This window comes from Sinohyriopsis cumingii, chromosome 6 (assembly GCF_028554795.1).
Source record: "Sinohyriopsis cumingii isolate HCF-2022 chromosome 6, ASM2855479v2, whole genome shotgun sequence".
NCBI classification, from domain to species: Eukaryota; Metazoa; Mollusca; class Bivalvia; order Unionida; family Unionidae; genus Sinohyriopsis; species Sinohyriopsis cumingii.
The window spans coordinates 146,586,794-146,599,238 of NC_142966.1; the positions used below are offsets into that span (position 1 = coordinate 146,586,794).

The following is a 12,445-nucleotide window of genomic DNA, read 5'->3' on the forward strand; positions in this document are numbered from 1 at the left end:
TTACCTCTGGTCATTCGCTTTTCAGATATTGAATAAAACATTTTAACCTATTAATAGAACTGGATTTGGACCTCTGTGCTTATTGAGGAAAAATGTTTTATATCAAGAACTTAATGTACACTAAAATCTAAAAATATTTGACAGTTTAGACTGTCTGCTGAGTTTTACATTATTGTAGGCAGTGTTATATTCTTTGAAATACTATCTTACTTCTGCTTATCATAATCACAGGGACTGAATGCAAGCCTTTTCTACGAGAATAAGAACCCTAGGGAGTACATTTCTCTGGTTCCTACATCAGCTCATAGTGGTGATGGAATGGGGAACCTTGTGGCACTGATTTGTGAATTGACTCAGACAATGATGGCCAAACGCCTTGCTTATTCTGAAGACCTCTTCGCCACAGTAATGGAGGTAAGTGTTGGGCATTTGGTTTTTCTCAACTAGATACATTTCCCAATCACATTAAAGATTGGATAATATACTCCACTATTTCTCAAGTCCAGCCCTGCTTGAAAGACAGAAACTCTTTACCATCAATATAGCATGTGGACAAAGGGAAGAAACTCTTAATCATTATCTCCCCTTACCACCACTAGTTGACTGCCTATCAACAGAATATTTACCAGTTTAAGTTTTCACTTTGTTTTTATGTTATTAATGCAAAAGGCAAACTTTCTTACATATCCACGATGGCCTAGCCCAAGACTTGAACCCACATGGACAGAGGTGATATATCAGTGTTCTGTAAAGGTGAGTGCCTTAGACCACTTGGCCACCAGGGACCCTTTTCACTCAGTACAGTAAGCATTGTATTTCTTGACCTCGTTCTTTATTATTTCAACCCATCCATCTAGATTGTTGCAAATGTATTACGTGTGTGTGATCAATATTTATGTGGGTTTTTATTTTTTACGCATTTGTGGTTTTTGTTATTTCAACCATGTGCTTTAGTGCATTATTGTTGGATTTTATTGTTTGTCTATTCACACCTGCTACCTGTATTGTTTGCTTACCTAGGTAACACATGTTTTATTTGTTAATAGCGAACAATTTCAGGTTGGGTTCTTTTTTGTGATATTTTGTTATTCTTGTCTTTTCAGTTGAACAATGACATTATTTGCCAAGTACAAGAATTTTAAGCGGTGTTGACACTCATGAGACATGTCTCACTTGCATAAAATACTCTTTGTCTTCTATCTGCAATGTATTTGCAGTCCACTGGTTTGTGAGAGAGCTTGAACATCATTGGCAGAGAGCCAAGAAGTATCAATCCAGTTGGTGGCCACTGGGAATTATTGTTTCTGTGCCTGTCACAAATCTTCTTTAGTAGCATGGAATGAATAGTAGAGTGTAATCCCTATTTCATCGGTCCACTGAGTGCAAATCCCACCATATTCCCAAGCATAGCCTTCGGGCCTGTAAGACTGGACATGTATAGTATTTTTTAACTTTGATAATCCATTCTTCAAGAAGGACAACCAGTCAGTCCAGCCCTCCCTTCTTCCTTCCCTTTAACTTGTGACCAAAGCAGCAAGCCTTGCTGCATACTGGGCTGGCTGTTCAGCAATGAGAACTGTTAAAGACCTGTTGAATCAGTCCAGCCATTTGGCTGCACATTCCATTCAAGCAGTTCTAAGTTGCCTGTCCAGCCAGCTGCTGACCTGACCATACAGCACACTTTTGGATGTCCATACTGGCAAGACATGCTGTGTCACTTGCACACCTGTCATTCAGCCAGCAGGCCAGCTATTTGCAGGAAATCCATTGAAAAGATACTGCCATGCCAGTGAGCTGGGCTGCATGCAGGCTGGTAATTCATTGCAAATCCATTGAATAGATACTGTCACATCAGTGAGCTATGCTGCATGCAGGCCAGCTATTCACAGCAAATCCATTGAATAGATATTGTCGCGTCTGTGGGCAGGGCTGCATGCATGCTGGTAATTCACAGCAAATCCATTTAATAGATACTGTTGTGTCAGTGAGCTGGGCTGCATGCAGGCAGCTGTTCACAGCAAATTTATTGAATAGATACTGTCGCATCAGTGGGCTGGGCTGCATGCAGGCCAGCTATTCACAGCATATTCATGGAATAGGTACTGTCATGCCAGTGAGTTGGGCTACATGCAGGTTGGCTATCCACAGCAAATCCATTGAATAGATACTGTCACATCAGTGGGCTGGGCTGCATGGAGGCCAGCTATTCACAGCATATTCATTGAATAGGTACTGTCATGCCAGTGAGCTGGGTTGCAGGCAGGCCAGCTATTTACAACAAAATCCATTGAATTGATACTGTCACACCAGTGAGCTGGGTTGCATGCAGGCCAGCTATTCACAGCAAATTCATTTAATAGCTACAGTCGCGTCAGTGGGCTGGGCTGCATGCAGGCCAGCTATTCACAGCAGATCCATTTAATAGATACTGTCAAGCAAGTGAGCTGGGCTGCATGCAGGCCAACTATTCACAGCGAATTCATTGAATAGCTACAGTTGCATCAGTGGGCTGAGCTGCATGCAGGCCAGCTATTCACAGCAAATTCATTGAATAGTTACAGTCATGTCAGTGGGCTGAGCTGCATGCAGGCCAGCTATTCACAGCAAATTCATTGAATAGATACTGCATTCCAGTGAGCTGGGTTGCAGGCAGGCCAGCTATTCACAACAAAATCCATTGAATTGATACTGTCACACCAGTGAGCTGGGTTGCATGCAGGCCAGCTATTCACAGCAAATTCATTGAATAGATACTGACTCGACAGTGGGCTGGGCTGCATGCAGGCCAGCTATTCACAGCAGATCCATTTAATAGATACTGTCTTGCCAGTGAGCTGGGCTGCATGCAAGCCAGCTATTCACAGTAATTTCATTGAATAGATACTGTCGTGTCATTGGGCTGGGCTGCATGCTGGCCAGCTATTCATACTAAATTCATTGAATTGATACTGTCATGTAAGTGGGCTGGGCTGCATGCAGTCTGGTAATTCACAGCAAATCCATTGAATAGACACTGTTGTGTCAGTGAGCTGGGATGCATGCAGGCCAGATATTCACAGCAAATTCATTGAATAGATACTGTCATGCCAGTGAGCTGGATTGCATGCAGGCTGGTAATTCACATCAAAATCCAATGAATATATACTGTTCTGTCAATGAACTGTGCTGCATGCAGGCCAGCTGTTCACAGCAAATTCATTGATTAGATACTGACTCGACAGTGGGCTGGGTTGCATGCAGACTCAGCTATTCACAGCAGATCCATTGAAAAGATACTGTCATACCAGTGAGCTGGGCTGCATGCTGGCCAGCTGTTCACAGTAAATTCATTGAATAGATACTGTCATATCAGTGAGCTGGACTGCATGCAGGCTGGTAATTCACAGAAAATCCATTGAATAGATACTGTCATGTTAGTGGGCTGGGCTGCATGCAGACCAATTATTCACAGCAAATTCATTGAATAGATACTGTCATATCAGTGAGCTGGACTGCATGCAGGCTGGTAATTCACAGAAAATCCATTGAATAGATACTGTCATGTTAGTGGGCTGGGCTGCATGCAGACCAGTTATTCACAGCAAATTCATTGAATAGATACTGTCATGCCAGTGAGCTAGACTGCATACAGGCTGGTAATTCATAGAAAATCCATTGAATAGATTTTTGTGCCAGTGAGCTGGGCTGCATGCAGGCCAGCTGTTCACAGCAAATTTATTGAATAGATACTGTTGCGTAAGTGGGCTGTGCTGCATGCAGGCCAGCTATTCACAGCAAATCCATTGAATATTGTCGCGTCTGTGGGCTGGGCTCCATCCATGTTGGTAATTCACAGCAAATCCATTTAATAGATACAGTCGAACCCACTTATCTTGACCTCGGTTAACTCGCCAACCCTATTAAGTCGACGTTTTTGAAGTGGAACTGCCAAATTCTCTCTTTGTCTTAGCATTTTCTCATCGGTTATGTCGATTCTTTTATGTCGCCGAACCCTAATATCTCGAGCACAAAAGAAGGCCAAATTTGCCACTTAACGTCGGTTATCTGACATCTGGGCCGAGTACTGTATGCTGTGACAGTCAATCATGCTACCGTACTATACCTACAACTGGCCGACTTCTGAAGACGCGAATAGAACAGATAAAATTATTGGAATGGCTAATCCTTCTGTTTGTTGGCTGAGATATGATAAAAAGTTAAAACAGATGTTCTATGATGTATGTATCAAGGCAAAGTTTGTCAATTAATTTACAACTGGCTGTGATATTTTGAAGAAGGAGTATGTCACCAAACATAAATCCAGGCAGTGTAAATAATATTTGTGCATTTTACTCATTGATCTTTTCCTTTTGCCATCAATCCCGTGTTACGGTTACAGAGACTTAAACTCCGCAAGAAGAAATAGCAAACAACAAATAAACAAGTTTTGCATAATTAAAAATAATTATTTATTTCTCAAAATACAGGAGTGAAAGAATCCCTATATTGGGTGTTAACTTATGCTACAGTAATATATACAGTCCAGTATTGCCAGGTGTTGACTCGTGTAAGTTTCTTTCGTGGAAATGGAGATCCTATTTTGCAAGAACACGGTCTTTTGATTTTTTAATTTACCTCTTGCGATTTTTGTAAAAACGAACTACACCCCGCACGTTTTTTGTGATTTTGTGAGCGATCTTTGTGTTTGCAATGTTGGAGAATATAATAAAGGTTTGTATCGAGAATCGATGGTGGTTTGTATTGTATACTGGTAAATCTCTGCTGTTAGTTGGTGCACATATGCCTTTTCTTGTTAGCAAACATGTATGTACATTTTTATAGCATGCCGATCGCTTCATCAGACAAATCGTGGCAACGCTGTTGTGTAAAAAAAACCTCCAAAAACACGTGCATGTACATTCTCATTTATTAACGCACATCATGTACATAAAGAAATTTCAAGCACATGTTAATATATTGCCGCCATATTGGTTTTCATTTATCTCGATCATCGGTTATCTCGACACTTTTTGGCAAACCCCTAGGCCAGCAACATAACCGGGTTCAACTGTACTGTTGTGTCAAGTGAGCTGGGCTGCATGCAGGCAGCTGTTCACAGCAAATTTATTGAATAGATACTGTCGCATCAGTGGGCTGGGCTGCATGCAGTCTGGTAATTCACAGCAAATCCATTGAATAGACACTGTTGTTTCAGTCAACTGGGCTGCATGCAGACCAGCTGTTCACAGCAAATTCATTGAATAGACACTGTCTCATCAGTCGGCTGGGCTGCATGCAGGCTGGTAATTCACAGCAAATCCATTGGATAGATGCTGTTGTGTCAGTGAGCTGGGCTGCATGGAGGCCAGCTATTCACAGCAAATTAATTGAATAGATACTGTCACACCAGTGAGCTGGACTGCATGCAGGCCAGCTATTCACAGTAAATTCTTTGAATAGATACTGTTGTGTCAGTGAGCTGGGCTTCATGCAGGCCAGCTATTCACAACAAATTTATTGAATAGATTCTGTCACATAAGTGAGTTGGGTTGCATGCAGGCTTGGTCGCTTATAGTAGAAGTCACTTAAGACAGGTTTTACTGTAATTATAATGTCCTATCACATGTCCAGAAATAAAGAATGTTCGACATGAATTCCATTAGTCTTGAATGTCCTGATATAAATCAATGATGCAATCCAGAATGTCAGTGAATGAATTCACAATAATCCAAAGTAGTGTGTGTAAATCCAAAATTGAATGAGCACTTTAGTAATTCCAATGAATGCTTTAAATAAATAATTCCTCTCAAATTATATATGAATACAATTTTAAGTGATTCCCACAGACTGACCTTTTTATCAGATCCCTATTTATACACATTTTCACTTGACCTAGGTGTGGACCATTCAAATGGAAGGTTTAGTCTAATTGTGAACAAACTGAGCCTAGAATGTTCCAAACTCAAGTGCTGTGTAAACTTTCTATTTACAACTTATAATCATGGACAAATGTTAACTATGTAAACATTCTGTTTAAGTTATCTACAGTACAATTACAGTCATTATACAATTAAAAAAGTTAATTATACAATTAAATATAAAACCATATATACTTATAATCGAGTCCAACTGCAGGCTGCACAGACCCAAATCTGCCATCACATCATGCTTCATCCTGTCTAGGTCTCTGCAGTTTGATAGGAGTAATCAGGAGAACAAACAACATAGACCCTGATCGGCAGGCACATTATGATGTTCATCACTGTTTGCAGTTTGACCCTAATTATAAGTGAGAATATATGGTAACGATCAGTTAGCTTCAACTGGTAAACATCTAGTTGTTGGGTAACCACCAGGCATTGGTAAGGGGTAGGGTGTAATTGTGTAGCATCTTCTCTTTCTCCATATGGTATTTAGGCAGGAAAGATGAATTTTCATCTTTCTAGGATTACTGCATTCAGTAGGTAGCAGAGTACATTTTCCTCATGTTTCTTAAGGAAACATAATTTAGTTTAAAAAATGGTACTGCTCCAATTTATTTTCAGTCCCACATTAGTGGAGAGGTGAGATACAACAGTCATTTTTCATGTGGTGGCAGCTTTGTTGACACAGTTTTGATAAGGTTTTAATTACTGTGTTCCATCATCGTATACTTCCTTAAGCCCTTAATGAATTTTCTTCATACATGGAATAAAATTTTGGCGCGAAGACAGTTCATTTTAAAACACATTCACTTACTACATTGAGTCATGTCCAAAGACAGAACATTGGAGTTAAGATTTTTAAGTTTTTTCCTTTGCTTCAATTTTCTTAACATCTTGATTGATTCTGTTGTTATCTGGGTTGATGCATTATCGAGCAATGACAAATAATTCTGACACCCTCCCAACCCCCTTGACCTGGGGATCAAGGTCACAGACCCAGAGGATTTTTTTAATAAAGTTTTTGGTTCATGTTTTTCATTTGCTTTTATTTCTTTAATTACTTAATGGATTTTGTTTGTACTTGAAATGTTGCATTATAGAGCACAAACATTTCATTTAGTTATACACATGCTCACCCGCTTGACCCTTGGGTCAAGATCACAGGCATAGAAGTGAAAGATTGTATAAAGTATGTGTACAGCAAAGGTTTAAGCATGAGCTGAGCATGTAGGCTGTATCCTTCATGTTCTGACTTGATTCCCATTTATCACTCTATACAGCAAAATGAGTTGACCCTGTAGGCTGTGTCTTTCTTGTGACATGATTCCCTCTCATCACCCAATATGTTTTCAGAGCTTTACTACATAAAATTCTGTGGCTGCCTTTTTGAAGTATAAAACGTGGTCCTGTTTCAGTGAGAAGAGCACACAGCTGTCTTATACTGCTTAATTTATAGTAACACTTTACTAAGACCAACAAGTTTTCAAGACATCTCCACCAACAATTAAAAAAATGTAGATGTGTATGTAAAAAAATCTGGAACAAGTAACAAGTACATGCAGACTTTCACATCTTTTTAATTCATTTCTAGAATGTCATCACATCTGCCTCTGATGCTGGAGGTCGTTGGTTCAATTCATGACCAAGTCGTACCAAAGACTTACAAAAATTCCTTGCTTGGCACTCAGCATTAAGAGGTTAGTGTTAGGACTGGTCGGCCTGGTGTCAGGATAATGTGTCTGGGTGGAACATCATGTTACATGTCTGCAGCATGATGCCTCAGTGCTAGACATCACTATAAACTGCCACACTGCAGACATTGTAGCAATATGACTGAAAAATCGTTAAAGCTACGTTAAAAATCCGAATCACATTTGACGAAGTTGCCTCCCATACACTGTATAGCTTACCTTCAGTCCTGCATTGATCATTGATCATTGACACCTCTCATCTTTATGATAAATGACAAAAGGTAAAAAAATAACATTAGATCTGCATGGGATACATGGACTAAACATGGCAGATGGTTTGCACTTGAAATAGGGATGCAGCCTATCAAAAGGTCAAGGTTGCTGTGGTTAAAAGAAGAAAAATGGTTTCCACGGAATAACAGTCCTCCATCACAGACTTGAACCAAACTTTATTGATGGCTTTCACGGATGATAAGGAAGAAGCCTGTCAGTTTTGGTGGTCAAAAGTTCAAAGATTCCGGTCACAGACTGAAAGAAGAAAAAACGTTTTTGCATAAAAAACCAAATCCCAATCATGTACTTTCACATTTTTTGGGCATTTTACACATTGGGTAAAAAGGAACCCTGTTTATTCTGAGGTCAAAAGTTCAAAGCTTAAGGTCATTCTGATTTGGGGATCAAAAGATCAAATATCACTGGCTGAAATAAAAATGGATTTTGTGAATAACTTTTGTTTTGAGTAAGGTTTTTGACCAAGCTTTGTGACTGGCTTGCACTTTAAATAACATGAAGAAACCTTTAGATCCTTGTGTCTGAAGGTCAGAGGTCATGAAAATTCTAATAAGATAAAAATGGCTTCTGTATAATATCTTTAATTTAGATTACATACCTTTACCATAAGTCCAGGTTATTGAGACCTGTTGCTCAATAATCTCCGGTTCTAACCCCAGCCGAGTCATACCAAAGACTTATAAAAATGGTGCTAACAGCTGCCTCGCTAGGTGCTCAGCATCAAGAGGTTAGTGTGAGGACTGGTTGGCCTGGTGTCAGAAAAATGTGACTGGGTGGGACATGATGCTACATGTCTGCGGCATGATGCCCCAGTGCTAGACAGCACTGTAAACTGCCACCCTGCAGACATCGCAACAATAGGACTGAAAAATTGTTAAAGCTACGTTAAAAATCACACAGTTGCTTTAGATGATACAGTAGCAGTAGCTCAGTAAGCAGAATGTCAGACTTGTAATCGTGGGTCGCTGGACATTATGTGCAGTGGCCAGCACAGGTCAGCGATATCTGTGTCTTTTGGGGAAAGACACTTGGCTTTCATTTTTTTAGCATAATACAGCCCATATAAAAGTGTCATTACAACCAACCAGAAAATATAAAAATAATATAGTTGATAGGAGCAGTAATCTTATAGTTTCCTATGTGGAAAAGAGGAGGTGAGGCAACAAAGTTAAGGAAAGACAAGTCAGCTTATTTTTCATGGCATATTAAAGCGAAACGACCTTTTCCTAATGGTGGCCCTGAAGATTGTTATTAAAATGAAAACTTGATAGTACACTTGCATCAAATTTTGTATTGTCTAATTTATTCATTTTACCAACAGATTTTGACATGTGAATTTCATATTGTCAAATTTATTAATTTTACCAACAGATTTTGACATGCTAATTTTGTATTGTCAAATTTATCATTTTTACCAACAGATTTTGACATGCTAATTTTAGTTTTCATATGCATTGTACTCTTCTGGCTGTAATCTCAAAGAATGAACAATGTAATTTATATGCAACATTTTGCATATTAAGTGGCAGTATTTTGAGTGTAATGAATGAAGAATAGCAAACAACATTGGAACTATTTTCTTGACAAAGATGTTCAAGATGGCCACCACAGGGGCCATTTTGAAAATTCAGTTGCTGCTCTACAAGAATGGATGATTATATCGACATGGGATTTTCACAAAAAAACTTTTATGAAGTCTAGTTAATCCTACACGAAAATGGTGCCAATCTGATGGTCATCATGGCTTCCACAGTGGCCATCTTGAAAATCTTGTTATCACTACATCTCCTGAATATCAGCATAATGGGTTTTCACTGAAAGACTTCTTATGATATTTAGTTGGTCTTAAATGAAAATGGTACAAGTCTGACTTCTAATTTAGCTGCCACAATGGCCATCTTGAAATTCCTGTTCTTACCACGTATAGATGACAAATGTTATTAATATTGTGCTGTCATCAAAATACTTTTTATAAAGTCTAGTTGATACTAAATGGAAATGTTGCCAATTCAATAAGGCCAAAATAGCACCCGCCTTGAAAACCTTACAATTACTGCATTAAAACAGAAAGTCATATCAACATGGATTTGCACCAGAAGACTTCTTCCGATGTCTAGTTGGTCCTTGATGAAGATAGTACCAATCTGACTCTCAATATGTCAACTACAGCAGCTAATTTGAAAATCTTTTTATCATTGAAGAATATCACAGTGGTTTCAACACTCAGCAGTTGAAAGGAAAGAAATGTTTTATGTTGAATTCCCATAAGTTCTTTTCATCCAGTAAAACATTAGTCCCTTGTAGTGACTATTGTTTGTTATTTAATATACTAGTACCATAGTCAGGGAACCAAGATGTATAATGACTCATAGTGACAAAAGCCCTACCAACTCAGGCCTTAGATGTCCAATCACTCCTTGGTGTAAAGAGCAAGAAGAAGAAAATTGAGCAACCTTAAAATATGGCTGTTTTCTCTGATTATTCAGGTACAAAAAGATAAGTCAATGTGCAGGAATCCTAAATTTTCACATACACTAATTTAGTGAAAAACAGTTTTTTAAACTGATATTTACTTTGAATAATACCATAGTCAGAAAGTATTTGTGTTGTTGATAGTATCATTAATTGATATCAGTAAATGTAAATATTTTATGTATGAAAAATTATGAATGTACACAAAATTCACCCCAGACACTAAATTTTTACTAAGATGCCTGTATTCTAAGTGATTAATATATAAAAGTTTGCCTGCAAAATTTGTTTAATGTTTTTTCACATCAATATTTTTTCAGTACTTTATATATTTTAAAATGAAAACTTACATGAATTAGAACAGTGCTGATGATTTTTGAAAAGATAAACATTGGAAGTATGGTAATAGAATGTGTATGTACCATTCATCATTTTATGTCCAAAATACTGAAATATTAGACTTAAAAGTACAAGTAAAAAACAAAAATTGACATGAAACTGACATTTACTCCAGTAATATGTTTATCAAATACAGAATCTAACATGCTTTTAGTTTAGTATTTTCCATTGGCAGAGATCTTCATAAGATTTCATTGAATTAGGTATTTTATTCCCTGGTTTGGAACTGGTTCATTTTTTAAAATAATTTTACTTGGCTAAGGTTAAGACACCTTAGAACCCAACTTGTACTGTAATACTAAATGGAATCCTGGTCATCAGGTTTTGTATTATTGTTTCAAGAATGTCTCAAATGCTTTAGTGGCCAACTCATGGTGTGCTTGATTTCATAGTTCTTGATAAATTTTCTCACCATTAGCATGTTCTGTCGTTTCAGATGTTCATGGAATTTACCCCAAATCACATAGTTTATAGTGGCCCTTTAGCGGCTGAGTAGTCTAAAGTGCTTGCCTTTACAAATTACTGTCATTTCACCTATATCTGCATGGGATCAAGTTTTCGGCTCTGTCAATGTGGGTATGTGAGAAAGCTTGCCAGTTACTTCCGGTTGGTCATGGATTTTACTGGGTTCTTCCTTTACCAGTTATAATGGCTGCCATGTACAGCCTAACATGCGCTGAGAAATGGCATTAAACCCCAAAAACAACCAAAAAAGATAACATTTCCCCTCGATGATCTCATTTAGATGCAATTAAGGACTTTATCCATTCAGGGCATAAAAAATAACTGTATTACTTAATATAATTTCTGAACCAGGCTAAGTGATTTAGGCTTATTCACATAATTTTCAGGATTCTTGCATTATTTTGAGCTGCAGTGTTGAGGTCATCTCTGAAAAAAATATAGCTTATCCTTCACATTTTCGAGAGTGAAATAATTTGAATAAATGTATATAATTTTTAGTGATACATTTTATTGTCACAGTCAGTGTTTATATTATAAAACACTCTTGTTGTTAGAACTAGTTCCAAACCAGTCTTGGTGTTAAAACTAGCTCCACACCAGTCTTCGTGTTAGAACTAGCTCCAAACAGTCTTGGTGTTAGAACTAGCTCTAAACAATCTTGGTGTTAGAACTAGCTCCAAAGTCTTGGTGTTAGAACTAGCTCCAAACAATCTTGGGTGTTAGAACTAGCTCCAAACAATCTTGGTATTAGAACTAGCTCCAAACAATCTTGGTGTTAGAACTAGCTCCAAGCAATCTTCGTGTGAGAACTAGCTCCAAGCAATCTTCGTGTGAGAACTAGCTCCAAGCAATCTTGGTGTTAGAACTATCTCCAAGCAATCTTGGTGTTAGAACTAGCTCCAGACAATCTTGGTGTTAGAACTAGCTCCAAACAATCTTGGTGTTAGAACTAGCTCCAGACATCTTGGTGTTAGAACTAGCTCCAAACAATCTTGGTGTTAGAACTAGCTCCACACCAGTCTTGATGTTAGAACTTGCTCCAAGCAATCTTGGTGTTAGAACTAGCTCCAAGCAGTCTTGGTGTTAGAACTAGCTCCAAACAATCTTGGTGTTAGAACTAGCTCCAAGCAATCTTGGTCATGATCATGGTTTGATATCATTTGCATAATACATAATTATAACCCAGATCATGATAATGGTTAGAGATCAGTTGCATAATGCGGG

General features: G+C 38.2%; 1 protein-coding gene across 1 annotated transcript in view; it reads left to right on the forward strand.

Moving 5' to 3' along the window:
• LOC149798218 (uncharacterized) overlaps positions 1-12,445 on the forward strand; it is a 184,393-nt gene that overhangs the window by 86,050 nt on the left and 85,898 nt on the right. Inside the window, exon 20 of the mRNA XM_089963322.1 lies at positions 232-414. Coding sequence (XP_089819448.1) covers positions 232-414 — 183 coding nt within the window. The remainder of the gene's footprint in view (positions 1-231; positions 415-12,445) is intronic.